At 30.7% G+C, this 15,796-nt stretch overlaps 1 protein-coding gene across 1 annotated transcript; it reads left to right on the top strand.

The window, feature by feature from the left end:
- On the top strand, positions 2,694–6,353 carry LOC107616446 (aspartic proteinase CDR1-like). The gene is made up of 2 exons (XM_016318404.2): positions 2,694–2,808; positions 5,634–6,353. Exons 1-2 carry the CDS (start codon positions 2,694–2,696, stop codon positions 6,266–6,268), a joined length of 750 nt encoding a protein of 249 aa, XP_016173890.1. The 3' UTR covers positions 6,269–6,353.

The raw sequence follows: 15,796 nt of genomic DNA, 5'->3' as shown, positions 1-15,796 counted from the left end.
CATTATCAACCGCTTCCTACAACTCCAGCCATCGTCGTTGTCGAGGAGCATCCACCTGGAGCTTGGTTTGCCATGGAGGATCTTGTTTCTCCCCTGTGAGTTGCTACCTCTGTCGTTCACTGCCACCGCCGCTTGCCTCTATCAGCTGCGATGCTACCCTTCCTTTTTCATCCAAGTATGTCTTCTTTCCTTCCTTCTATTTTTTTGACATTGTTGGCATTTATTTAACCCTAACCTTACACTTCTCTATCCCCTATTTTTATCTCTCTAAAATTAATATCATTAGTTTACTTGGATGTGATGACCATGGTTATACTGTTCATTCATAATTATCTAATTATTTTGATCTTCAGATTTTGTTATATTTATATTTTCTATGGAGACTTTATTAGGTTTAATAATAATATTGATAGTAGTATCTTGATTGTGTTAATTTGTTGACACTGAAATTTATGATTTGTTGTCTACCTGTAACTTGTTTTGTTTGGTTAGTCTAATAATTAAAAATATAGAAACCCTAATTTGATTTCATTTTCAACTCCAAATTTTAATTAGTTACTTAATTTTTATTTGGATTGGTCTTGTTAGTAAGGTTGGAGGTGCCATGTGAAAGGTGCATAAGGATCAGTTGGAGCCTGATTGCGCCATTTTGATGCATCATAAGGTGAGGATTTTGTAAATTTTTTGTTTTGTTTGCTATTTCGTAAAATTTGACTTACTTTTTTTTCTTTCATGTGATATTGAATTGTGCAATTATTGGATTTATAGTTTTGGGTACTATTCCATGAGAATTAAGTTGGTACTCAAAATTGTCTTGGTTTTGAGATTGATAATATACCTATTTAAACTTTTTAGAAAGTAATGGAAGTTATTGTGACCGTTGCTATAGGGTTTTGCTAATTTTTTTGTTGTGAAAATTGACTTTTTTGTTAATTTATTTATTTTTCACATACAATTTTCAAGGACCCTAGGATTTATATAGATAATTGTTGTTTTGACATTCAAATGAGTAATGCTTTCTTATTATGAAATGTGAAGGTATCTCTAGTGTAAATAACTAATTTAAGTCATATGCATTTATAATTTCAATTTTGATTTTTCTAAGATAGAACAAAAATGAATTAGCTATAATTTGCACACTCTCTCATGAAGTAATAATCATGTATGAAACGATTTTGTATGTTTGGTGCAATAGACATTGAACATGTTTTTGTGTATCATTAGGTTGTATAATGTAATGTCTTGTTGATATTTTTGACAATTTACTATAAATATTTCAAGTTTTTTTTTTTTATGTATAATCCTATATTGCTAGTTATGATAACCTTTCAAATAGAATGCTTAGTGATAAAAACATAACATGATCTGAAAGTTGATGTAATATAATTATTTTTGGTATATATGAGTTATCCTTTTTTGTTGTAGACTTATAGTTCATATGGTATAATTGATTTTGATAATATATTCTTAGATTGGATGTTTAAATTTATGTTTTTAAATGTAAAGTGAATCATTTACCTTTGGTTCATTGTAAATATTAAGTAAATAATTGCTCTTTCAATTTCTGATTTAATTTTGTTAAATTTTTGTAATTAAACTTGTTTGTAAAATTTTAACTAAAAATTGTAGATAAATTATTATAAAAAAATTTTAAATTTTGTTAATTTATTGGTTAAATCTGTCGGTAACTATTAATTTAATTATTAATAATAAATAATATATTATCGTCGGATTTATCGAGAGAAAAATCCAACGGTAACAAGCTCCAGAAGTTCGCCAATTAAAAGTTTATATCTGTCGATAATTAGTAGTGGACGAAAAAATCTACAGATGAATAATTATCGGTGAGATTTATGCCATCGGATTCATTCTGCCGCTAAATTCTACGGGTAGGACTGTATTGGCTCAAACTGCTATAGCCCCTATTGCTAATTTTACTATGCAAAACAGCCATATCCCTAAATTCATTTGCAATAGCATTGAAATAGCCTAAAGATAGTTCATTTTGGAGTCTGATGGAACAACTAGAAAAATGCACATGGTTATTTGGAAAACTCTTTCTTCCCAAGGACATGAGGAGTCTGGCCATGAAAAACATAAAAAGGATGAAAATAACTTTTCTTGCCAAGGTTTGTTAGATTGCTAGAAATTTATAAATAATCCGACCCCTTTTGGACAAAGGTTCTTTCTAGCAAGTACTATCCTAGCAACCAGATGATCTATAGAAGACTAATGGCTGGTAGTTCTCTCTTTTGGTGGGCCCTTCCACAAATGTAGGATTTTGTTGAAAACATTATCATTCACAGAGTTGAAAATGGTGAGAATATCATGTTTTAGAGGAATAGCTGGTTAAATATTAAAGATACCCTGATGGAGAACAATTTGCCTAATGTAACAATTTTGAATGAAAATGCTTTGGTTAAAGATTTTGTTATAGTGAATGGGACTTCGAAGATGGATGAGATTAAGAGGCTGGTCCCAACAAGGTGGCTATGAGAATAACACCCAACCTTGTCCCTAGACCCAATGATCTCGGAAACACTTTGGCTTTGAGGCATTCGCAAGATGGCAGATTTTTTGTGAAATCGGCTTACACAGCTCAGTCACTTTTCTCAACGTTTTAAGATTTTGTTTGAAAAAAGATTTGGGAGTGGAAAGAATCCTCACGAATCAAACTTTTTTTTTCCTGGCAAATGGCTTATGACAAGCTTCTAACAAATGATAAGAGGAGTAGATGGTTTGGAGCATCCCCATATTGTCACAAATGTAGCAATGAAATTGAGAATTCCATTCATGTCCTTAGGAATTGTAAGGACGCTAGTGATATTAGGAAGACATTAGTTCACCTGGTTAAATTGCAGAATTTTTTTAATTTGAAACCCGCTAGTGAAGAATTATCATGTGTTCATAACACGTAGCGGAAGAAAAGGAAGTAATTTTAAAGATCTATTTTGTGCTTAAATTTTATTCGAAAAATAATATATGTATAGATCAGATCTAAATACCTGTGTACGCTAGTAAAAATCAGTTTCTTCTTCGATAGTACGAAGTTGCTATGCGTATCCACAGCGAGACCAATTTTTGCTGTCAACTCTTTGACTAATAGACATCTGATTTAAATTGAGAAACCTCTTGCAACTCGTTGCATACCATAAAATTCTTCTTTAAGAAGTAGGCTCACATATGTTTATGCATATAGAGGTAAAGGAATAAAACACTTGTGTGTTATTCTCATCTATTTTTTCTACTCTTGGCATACATATATATAGTATGAGATTTGTTACTAATTTTAAATTTGAATCTTAATTCAAATTTGAATCATATGTTATTATTTTAAACTTGAATCTTTCAAATTTATTAATCATATCATAACTCAATTTGAAACAAAATCAGTTAGGATCTCATCCAAATTTAGAATTCAAATTTATAAATAGAATAACTAATTATTCTCAAATCTCATTTAATATTCTTAATTACCATACTATTATTATATTCTTGGTGCTAGCAAAGAATATAATAATATTCCATTTGAATTAATATAATTATTTATTTGAGTAAATTAAAATAATAATTAAATAATTCTACAGTAAAGATTAGAACACTCGTTAGTGTATGACCCCATAGGTTTAATACTAAGCAGATAGTAAATTAGTCATACTAAATTTACTAATCAAGGTTGACGTCTAGCAACACTCCTTAACGACCCGATAGTATGAAGCAATATATTTTTACTAAGAACCCGAGAAGAATAAAATATAATTCCTTCCATCTTTCCAACTCTTGGTTAACCTTTAGAGTATGATTTAATTGTCAAACTCTAACTTGTTACCATTATTATAATTATGAATTGTGAATGACTTAAGAAACTTATTTCTTCATTCATTCAATCCCCTTGGCCAAGGTTTTATTCATTTCGGTCATTATAATCATAGAGCTCAAACTCTTTATTGAGAGTTGACAGATTCCTTATTGACTAATCATTAATTCTACAAATATTTAAATCATACTCAATATCCATTCAACTAGCACCCTAGGATATTAGGTGTCCGGAATCAAAGTATAATAAATACATTGTTAATTACTATGACAGTTACGTCAAAAGAAACTCTATTACTATGTTCATCTTGAGAATATCCTATTGACAAATATGCAGTAATTATAACCATTAGAAATTCTCAAATTGAGTCAGTTCAATGGTCATATCTCTCTATGCACCATCTATATATATAATTTAACAAATGAGATCCATTAATCTTCATCCAATGAAGACTATTATATATATATTGATCTTTTCGGATTATAATGTCCTTTTTAATAATTTTATGACCAAAAATAATTTAGACTAAATTATAAAAGATTCATCTCTCAATATTATGATCACTATCACAATGATAAATCTCTAAATTTAATCAAAGACTTTATTATATTAATATTTTAATATAATAATAACAACAAATTATTTAACACATGATTAATTGAATTGTTGTCATATTACTTATTTCCAACAGCTAGGTGGTTGGAAGAAAGCATGAGTTCAAATTGGGGTTTTCAGTATGCTATTGAATGGATCTATTTGGTAGCATTTGTTTTGAAGTATTGGGACAGAGATTAGGAGATTGAGGCTCAGTATCATATTTGTTGGCTCAGAGATTGGTATTAAAATTTTTGTCTCTATGCTCAAAATTTTAGTATTTCAGTACCTCCAGAAGTGAAGACACAGGGGACTGAAATTTTTAAAGACGGAGATTGAAATTTCAATAACATTTTATACTTAAAATACCCTTATTTCAATTAATTAATTCCAATTTTACCCTTTATGCAAATTAAATTATAACTTCATTATTTCAATTTCTATCTCTTACTTTATATCAAATAAAATATTAAGATTTATTTTAATCTCTGTTTCTTAGTTTAATCTTTCAATCTCTGTCTTTTCATCAAACGCTACTTTTGTTCCCTATCACCTAGGATCGAAATAATAGAAGAGGAGGCAAAAACTGCGGGTAGCAGTTGGCAAGTAAATATTACTTACGCTTACAAAAAAGCTAACAGTTGCGCTGATTGATTAGCTAATTGAAGTTTGAGGCAAGATGAGAACACTCATTACTGGAATTCTCTCCTCTAAGGAATAGGGATGAGCCATTATCTTGTTAGTAATGATATGGGAACTTCAATTCTGAGAACTGTAAATTCGGCGTAGTTTCTAGGACTATCGGCCCTCTTGTCAACAAAAAAAAATTCCAAATTAAAAAAAGGGTATGAATAGCGTATGTGTATAGTTCACGTTTCAAGGAGAAAAAAACACTTTAATTTTACAAGTATTAGATGCAAAAACTATCACAAATAATTATTATTATTAAGAAAAAGAAAAACCATTAATAATCGATAGATACATAGTTCAAAATAAAAAGTCAATTGATTCGTAAAACTAAAGGGCACGCATAAAAATATTTTTTTCACAAAATTGAAAATAAAAAATTACATCAACCTACAGCTGCAAATAAAATTTATTAAAAATGGTTCATTTTTTTTTAAAAAAAAAGGAAAACATATATTAAATCGGTAAATCCTTAATGTTTAGCTGTAAAATATCTAAGATATTTTTTAAAATTTTTAAAATTTTGTACCAATAGGGCCATTGTCACTAGTTTCACAACTTGGTGACCAAATTGGTCACAAATTCTCGTATTGTTTGGTTCCTTTTGGTTCAAATTCTACAAGCAAGCTGAAATTTGGGGACGATGCAATCATTTCAGGAAACGGAGTTGTGTCAACTCCGTTAACCATCAATTCCTCTACACCTACTTATTACAATCTTAATCTTGAAGGCATAACCGTTGGTAATAACACGATTCAGAGTACTCAAAATTCTAGCAACATAATCATTGATTCGGGGACAACGTTTACTTATCTTGACCCAAGTATGTTCAATGATATCGTGACTCTGGTCACCGAATCCTCAGCTGTTGAGGCAGTGCAAGACCCTCCAAAACCGTACGGTTTTTGCGGCAGTTTCCAAGGATCAAGTGTTAACCTTAACGTGCCTTATTTCGTGTTTCACTTTACTGGTGCTGATGTTGCTTTGACAACTGAAAACATGTACACCGTTGTTGACAACAACTTGCTCTGCTTGCTGCTGCTACCCAACACCGAATTAAATGGATTGTCCCTCTTCGGAAATTTGGCGCAGGTGAATTTTCAGGTAGAGTATGATCTTCAAGGGAATAAGGTTTCTTTTGCTCCTGCTAATTGTACTAATAGTAATTAGCATATTCTTGTTACTTACGCCTTTTGTGTATTAAATAAAATAAGATAATAAGATTGTGTTATATGCATTATGCATAGGTTTTATATTTGTTCTATTATATAGGCCAATTCACGGTGCATTTACTGTTAAATTACTGATGATAATTAATATGTGATTAAGTGATTTAATGAATAAATAAATAAGGAAGAAAAATAAATATAAAATAAAAAAATATAAATATGTTCTTATCTCACTATAATAGAAGTGATTATATATTTACTAATATTATAGATATTATAACTTAAAATTTCAAAGAGATAAAAGAAAGAGAATTTATAGTGTAATGTATAAAGAGAGAGATAGAAATATTTGTGATTATTATTGATGTGATCTCATATGCTTCATACTACGTTGCTATTTATAAGCACAAGGAAGTTTTACTTTTCAAACATAATTAAATGCAATCACCCTTGGTAAACTAAGTCTCGTGGAAAATGGGCATCCACATTAGGTATTCTTATCACAACACTCCCTATTGGATAACCATTTAGGATTATACCACGTTAAAACCTTACTAAAGAAAATCCAATGGGAAAAACTTTAGTGAAGGAAAAAGAGTATAATATCCTTTGTGATGGGACTGCCTCATTAAAAACCTTGTCAAGAAAAACCCAATGAAAAAAATCTGACCAAGGAAAAAAGAGTACAGTCTCCCCCTCTTGTCGACATCATTTAATATCTCAAAATCGGCGCATCCCAATCTGATGTATCAATCTTTCAATGGAGGATTTTAGGGGTGACTTTGTAAATAAATCTGCCAGATTATCACTTGAGCGGATCTTTGATGTATCCACCCTTAACTTGAGCAATGCATGTTGTATTATCTTCAAACATGACAATTTGAGCTATCTTCTGATCAATCAGTCCACATGATGACTGAATATATTGGATCAAACTCCTGAGCCAAAAACACTCGCGACTTGCTTCATGAATCGCTAGTATTTCAACATGATTAAAGGATATTGCTGCAATTGTCTGTTTCGTGGGCCTCCATGATATACCTGTACCACCATATGTGAATAGATATCCTGTTTGAGATCTCCCTTTGTGTGGATCAGACAAGTATCCTGCATCTGTATAGCCAACTAGTTGTGGCTTGGATCCATATGGATAAAACAATCCCATATCAACCGTTCTATGAAGATATTGAAAGATTTGTTTGATTCCATTCTAAGGTCTTTTGGTTGGAGAGGAACTATATCTTGATAGTAAATTTACAGCAAATGATATATCGGGTCGTATATTATTAGCAAGATACATTAGCGCTCCAATGACATTAAGATATGGTACTTCAGGACCAAGGATATCTTCATTTTCTTTCTTAGGACGGAATTGATCATTTTCCACATCCAAAGATCTTACGATCATTGGGGTACTTAATGGATGTGACTTATCCATATAAAATCTCTTCAAGTTCTTTTATCTCAAACTCTTCTTTTAGAGTTTTTATAATTGTTGGAATCTCTTCGGAAGTTCTAATGATATTTAAATCATCAACGTATATAGCAATTATATGAATCCAGATACATATTTCTTTATGAAAATACATGGGCAGAGATATCATCATTCTTAAATCCGTTTTTGGCCAGATACTCAATAAGACAATTATACCACATTCGTCTAGATTGTTTTAGACCATATAAAGATCTTTGCAATTTGACTGAGTAAAACCCCTGTGAATATTCATTGGATGGTTTAGATATCTTTAGTCTTTCAGGGACTTTCATATAGATATCACGATCTAATGAGCCGTATAAGTAGGCTGTTACTACATCCATTAAATGCATATGTAATTTATGATATGCGGATAAACTGATCAAATAACGCAATGTTATCGCATCCACTACAGGGGAATATGTTTCTTCATAATCTATACCGGGCCTTTTTGAAAAACCTTGTGCCACAAGTCGAGCTTTATAGCATACGACTTCATTTTTCTCATTTCGTTTTCTCACAAATACCCATCAGTATCCAACAGGTTTTACATCTTCTGGTGTACGGACTACAGGTCCAAAGACTTCACGTTTTGCAAGTGAGTCTAACTCAGTCTTCATGGCTTCTTTCCATTTTGGCCAATCATTTCTTTGTCAACATTCTTCAACTGATCTTAGCTCAAGATCCTTACTTTCATGCATGATATTTAATGCCATATAATATGCAAATATTTCATTGACAATTGTCTTATTTCGGTCCCATTTCTTGCATGTAAAGACATAATTTATCAAGATCTCGTCATTTTCACAATTTTCAGGTACCTGAACGTCTTCTGGCGTCAAAATTATATCAGAATTTTGGACAACTGCAGGTATCTTTACTATGTCTTTTTCAACAGGAATAATATTTACCTCTTTTCTTTTTCGAGGATTTTTGTCTTTGGAACCGACAGGCCTGCCACGCTTCTGGCGTGAATTTGCTTCAGTGGCAATTTGTCCGACTGGGACATCAACTCGAATCGGAGCATTTTCAGCCGGTATATAGGATTTAGTTATCCTCTTTGTATCATAAAATGCATCAAGTAATTCATTTGCTATCCTTTGCAAATGTATGATCTTTTGAACTTCTAGTTCATATAACCCTAATCGAGGATCCAAATGCATCAAAGATGATGCATTCCAATTAAGTTCCTTTTCAGGAAGCTTATTCTCTCCCCCTAATGTTGGAAATTTTTATTCATCAAAATGACAATCTGCAAATCGGGCTTTAAATACATCCCCAGTTTGTATCTCAAGATACCTTACTATAGAGGGACAATCATATCCAACATATATTCTCAATTTTCTTTGGGGCCCCATTTTGGTGCGAGAAAATGGTGCAATAGGAACATATATCGCACACCCAAATATTCTTAAATGGGAAACATTTGGCTGCTGGGCAAAAGCTAATTGCATAGGAGAGAACTGATGGTAATTCGTTGACCTCAAACGAATAAGTGCTACAGCATGTAAAATAGCATGCCCCCAAGCTGAGGTTTAGGAGATTTGTTCTCATAAGTATGGGTCTAACAATTAATTGGAGGCGTTTAATAAGTGATTCTGATAACCCATTTTGTGTATGAACATAAGCTAATGGATGTTCAACACTTATTTCATTAGTCATACAATAAGCATCAAATGCTTGGGAAGTAAATTCACCAGCATTATCAAGACGAATTGCTTTGATTGGATTTTCTGAAAATTGTACTTTTAATCGAATAATTTTAGCTAGTAATCTCGCAAACGGCAGGTTGCGAGAAGACAATAAGTACACATGTGACCATCTCGAAGATGCGTCTATTAGAACCATAAAATATCTAAATGATCCGCATAGTGGATGAATAGGTCCACATATATCGCCTTGAATCCTTTCTAGGAATTTAGGGGACTCAAATCCAATCTTTACTGGTGATGACCTTAAAATTAACTTCCCCTGAGAATATGTAGCACAATAAAATTCACTAGATTTAAGAATCTTCTGGTTCTTTAGTGAATGTCCACGGGAGTTTTCAATAATTCTTCACATCATGGTTATTCTCGGATGATCCAATCGATCATGCCAAGTTATGAATTCATTTGGGCTAGTAAACTTCTGATTTACAATGGCATGTGATTCAATTGCACTAATCTTGGTATAATATAACCCAGATGAAAGTGATGTTAACTTTTCTAATATAACATTTTTATTTAAATCGTGAGTTGTGATATATAAATACTCATGATTTTCCTCATTCATTGTCTCAATATGATATCCATTTCGGCGAATATCTTTAAAACTCAATAAGTTTCTTACAGACTTAGTAAACAATAGTGAATTATTTGTTATGAATTTTGTTCCTCTAGGAAACAAAATTATAGCTCTTCCGGAGCCTTCTATCACATTGTCCGAGCCAATAATAATATTAACATATTCTTCTTTTGGGACAAGATGGGTAAAATATGTATTACTTTTGAAAATGGTGTGTGAAATTGCACTATCCGCAAGGCAAACATCTTCAATATATATCCTTGCCATTCTTTTCAGAAACAAATAATAAAATGAGTAGAAATACCTACGCAGTAAAATCGTTTCCTTGATTGAAAATATTTTTTCTAAGAAGTATAGTATATACTAAAAATTTTATTATTATTATCTTGGCACATTCAGTAATTTTGAAATTCATAAACATAAATATTTTATCAAACATTATTCATATATATGACACTTGAAATTCAAATGCATAAAACTTAACAAGAAGTTTCTTACATTATTTATTCACATGAATACTTAACAAACACACACATTAAACTATTCTATCATTGATCAAATGACCAATATTTCCTTTAAGATCCTCAAAGAAATCAAATACATCATAATGAGTGGTGAAATTTTCAACATCATTTGAAACAATGTTTCCTTTTCTTTGTCGTCTTTTTTCAAAGATGCTTGATAAAGATCGACTAGGTGCCTTGGGGTGCGACAGGTACGTGACTAATGGCCATTTTTACTATAACAGAAATATTTATCCTCAATTGATTTATTTTGCCCATTGTTCCTTTCTTTATCCCACTTCTGGTGAAACTCTTTCTTGTGAACATAATTCATTTTCCTTCCATAATTTTTCTTGTTACCAAAACCTTGTCATTTACCTATTTAGGGGTTATAATTTGCTGCATTTACTTCAAGAAATAGGGCGACGCCAGCTGGGCGCGCTTCATGATTTTTTAAGAGCAACTCATTATTGCGTTCAGCAACAAGAAGGTAAGAAATTAGCTCAGGATATTTTTTAAATCCCGTTTCTCAATACTGCTGCTGCAGGAGCACATTCGAGGCATGAAAGGTTGAGAAACTTTTCTCCAACGTATCATTATTATATATCTTTTCCCACATAATTTTATTCGTGAGGTAATTCGAAACATTACTGAATTATATTCATTTATGGATTTAAAATCCTGTAGACGCAAGTGCGTCCATTCATATCGAGCTTGAGGAAGTATCACCGTCTTTTGATAATTGTACCTTTCTTCAAGCTCTTTCCACAGATCTGCAGGATCTTCTAATGTGAGATATTCATTTTTCAATTCTTCGTCAAGATGACGACAAAGAAAAATCATGGCTTTGACTTTATCTTTCTAGGATATATTATTTTCAGCCTTAATGGTATCTCTAAGATCCATTGAATCAAGATTGATTTTAGCATCTAGTATCCATGATAAAATAGTTGTTTCCAGATATATCAAGAGCATTAAATTCAACATGAGAGAGTTTCGACATAATAAAAATTTGTTACATGTAGTCTTTTAAAATTTGATTAGAGTCTCGTACTGATAACATGTTGTAAAATAAATAAATAAGGAAGAGAAATAAATATAAAAAAGAGAAATATAAATATTCTCTTATCTCACTATAATAGAAGTGATTATATATTTACTAATATTATAGATATTATAACTTAAAACCTCAGAGAAATAAAAGAAAGAGAATTTATAGTGTAATGTATAAAGAAAGACAGATAGAAATATTTGTGATTATTATTGATGTGATTTCATATGCTTCATACTAAGTTGTTACTTATAAGCACAAGGAAGCTTTATTTTTTAAACATAATTAAATGCAATCACCCTTGGTAAACCAAGTCTCATGAAAAATGGGCATTCACATCAGGTATTCTTATCACAACAGTATTAATGTTTAGTGCAATTTTTAAAACTAAATTGCAGTTTTTTAAAAAGTTATTTAGGAATTTATCGATAAGTTTAAAAAAATGACTTCTTTTATAATACTATTACTTTTTATCACATTTCTTTTAAAATAAGCACTTTTAGAACTAAAAATCTAAATATAAAATAACTTATTTATAAGCTACTTTTAATATAGTCATTTATTGTTTAAGCTATTTTTTTAAAAGGAGGTTAATTAAACTGTTTATCCAAACTGGACCTAAGGTCTACTTAAAGTTTTTTGGATACTTAAAAGTACACAATTTTATCAAATATAATTTTTGTAGATTGTGCTTATGGTTGAAAATTATTTTTGTTTTGATTTACCAAAAGTAGCTGACACAACTTTTAAAAAATATCCTTGAAAAACTAGCAATAATAAGTTATTATTCAAATGGTAATTTTTTTTTTTCATATCAGATCTAAATTATTTAACGTATTAATTAAATTAGTATATTTCAATTTAGAGCTCAATCAGAGAATCGATTATTTTTAGACGATATCAAAAAAAATTTTTGAAATGACCTTTTTATGATAAATTTTAAATCATAAATCTTAAATATTAAACTATAAATTCTAAATTTTAAAGTCAAGAGCTCTAAATTCTTTAAAAAGTGAGGGTTCAAACACTACAAAAAAATACTATTAAAATCGACAGCTAAGATGTCAACAGTATTAAAAATCGATAGCAAAATCGACGGCTTACCATGTCGTCGATAATAATTCATTAAAATCGACAATTTTTCCATCTATGATATGAGTTTGAAAAATTTACCTGCTTAATAAAATCGACAGTTTTGCCGTCGATATTATTATTCAAAATCGACAATATTTTCGTCGATATTTGATTCATTAAAACACTACAAGAAACATCGTTAAAATCGACGGCTAAGCCGTCGATAATATCAAAATTTGATGGCAAAATGGACGGTGGAGATGGTCGCTATTAAGCTTGTCGATTTTTCAAAATTTTAATAAAATCGACAGCTTGCCTAGCCATCGAAAATAATTTAATAAAATTGACCGTTTTCTTGTCTATAATATGAGTTTGAGAATTTTACATTGTTACTAAAATCGACCACGTTGTCGTCGATATTATTATATAAAATCGACGCCACTTCTGTCGATATTTGATTCAAGAAAATCGACAATATTTTCGTCTATAATGTGATAAATAAAATCAAATAAAAATCGACATAGTTGCCCTCGATTTAATTATCTATATATCGACAAATTCTTCGTCTATATATTTTTTTGTCTATTTTAATTTTAAAAAGCGACAGCTTTACCATCAATTTTAATAGTTATATGTTTTAATTATTTTTTCTATTTGAAAAATAGTAAACAATTAATACAAATAAACTTTTAAATATAGAAATAAAATTTATACAGAATATTAGATAACAAGACAAATAAAATTTTAAATATAAAAATAAAATTTATACTTAGATAATGAGTTTACAAACTTATCAAAATAATAAATAATCCTCTAACATAAAGGCTCAAGACAAGATAAATAACTAAACTTAGACTTATATTCGTTTAAATTGTAATCCACTAATAATACAAAATATTCAAAGTAAAGTAATTAAATAACCTACTCATACTCGTCTAAATAATCATCTGAGTCATCAAGATCGTCAGAATCATCCTCCCTTTGAGAACTCTGTGGTTGTCCTGGTTGCTGCAAAATAGGTGAGAGTTTTCTACCTGGGGCTGGGGTTGGAGCTGTGCTTTTCTGAGAGTTTGGAAAAGTAAAAGGAGGAGGTGGGAGAACACGTGATCTAGAACTACTAGGACCCATGGCCCTCACATACTTAGTCAAGCTGCTCAATTGATGACTAAACTGATCCATCTGTGAGTTACTGGTGTTAAGATCATCACGCAAGGATTCAACAGTCTGTTGCCACTCTCTTTTCTCCCTTTGGTAGCGGTCTTCAAGCTCTCTATATTTAGCGGCATGTTGTTTGACTTCTCTATTGAGTATTGCGATTTGTTCTCTAAGATCCAAAATATCAGTGCTGCTGGTCGTGGTTGGCCCATCAACTCGAGGTTGCACTATGAAAGAATCTCTTACCTCACCTATGTCATACACCCTACCTCTTCGTTTTTCACCCACTGTCTCAATCCATATGCTTTTCTCAGAGACAGGCGGTGGATCAGTTACACCATCCTCTATAGCAGTCTGCCATTCTTGCTCAACCTGAAAAATACGCTCTTGAAATATATCCTACAATGAAGAGAAATGATTGATAAACTACCATAAGTATCAATAATGCAAAAATTAAAGGAATATGTAAAAAAAATAAGTCCAATATTACAATGAAAGTAAGTTACCTTTGTCTTTCGGGAGTTTTCATCAATCCATTGAGTCTTATCCTCTTTGGAAGTATGAGTGTGCTCAAAAAACTCATCCATACATGATGATCTTCTAAGCGAATAATTTTACTTAATATAACCAAATTATCAACAAATATGGGTGTACAATTGATGATGTACTGAACTAAGACACATATCAAACACAGTTTGAACAAGGCTTGCAAATACCAATAGAAACAACATCCCCCTAATCATTGGAACAGACTTAAATGTAGCAAGGATTGGCGTATGTGACATATATATCAATAAGTGTTCAGAAAACAATAAGTGCTGGTGATTTGATATAAGAATAAAAACGGGTGGCCGAGGCTTACAAAGTACAAAAAGAAAAGTTACATTTGAGAACAGGCTGACATTTAAGACAGTAACATTTCTAAATTATTAAGGTATGCAACAAGTGACATGTTAGAGGTTATATTAAACCAGTTAGAGAGATTAACAAGAACCATTCCCAGGCCTTAAGATTTTGGACCATCACTACAACAATATAGATTATTTTTGAGGGTTATAATGTGTAAAAGAAAATTAAAATTTGTCAAAAAAATAAATTTTGACACTATTTTAACTATGAAAATATGTTAATAAAAATTTTGTCAAAAATAGTATTTTTAACATATAAGTGATTGTGAAAAAAATTTAAATCTTATTTTGATAAATATTGGCTGTCAAAAATAATTTGTTAGAAAATTTTGAGAACATATTTTCTGTGATACTTATTAATTGTCAAAAATACTATTTATTTTGACACTTATTGACTATAAAATATTTTTAACAAAAAATTTTAACAAAGAATGAAATGAGATCTTGAAACTAAAGAATAAATTGAGATTTTGAAGATAAAGAATGAGTAGTATAATCCTAAACTGAGAGCAGTGTGATGTCAAAATTAACAGAACTTAAAGAAGAAGAAAAATAGTAGAGTAAATTGAAAACAAATGAGTATCAAAATTGAGGAGTAATTTTCTACAATCAAATTATTCATCAAAAAAACATAAAAAATTTGACATTTGTGATATTTGTCAAAAATATATATTAATTTTAATATTTAATTATAATATTAAAAAATAAAATGTTAAAATAACTCTATTTTTTTATAGTGCATCTGGCTACCAACATAGAAGCAAAGTTTCATCGACCAGTTTCAACAATTATCATCTTAATCCTTGTTATCATGTTTGTCTTAATTAGTAGAAAAACCTTTGGTGAACTCACTTATTATGGGATATCTTCCATTATGGGACCCACTTAGACAACATTCAATGGTAAAGAATGGATGAGTCAGCGCATTGTCCCATAAAAAATGACTTCACTAGCATAATTCTAATTATTATATATCTTCACAAGATTTTACTCCCAATTTCTTTTCCTATATATAATAAACCTTCATGTGACGTATTCTGATGATGGCAAGTAGCCATAGGAGATAGATACCCATGCA

Source organism: Arachis ipaensis, chromosome B09 (genome assembly GCF_000816755.2).
Source record: "Arachis ipaensis cultivar K30076 chromosome B09, Araip1.1, whole genome shotgun sequence".
Taxonomy (NCBI): Eukaryota; Viridiplantae; Streptophyta; class Magnoliopsida; order Fabales; family Fabaceae; genus Arachis; species Arachis ipaensis.
Note: the sequence above shows the minus strand (reverse complement) of the source record. Positions and strands in the feature narration are given on the sequence as shown.

Excerpts from the sequence above, each read along its gene's own strand:
- LOC107616446 (XM_016318404.2), top strand. The coding sequence starts at position 2,694 with ATGGCTTATGACAAGCTTCTAACAAATGATAAGAGGAGTAGATGGTTT. Across the intron at positions 2,809-5,633 it reads CATTCATGTCCTTAGGAATT|GGCCATTGTCACTAGTTTCA; the intron begins GTAAGGACGCTA and ends TTGTACCAATAG.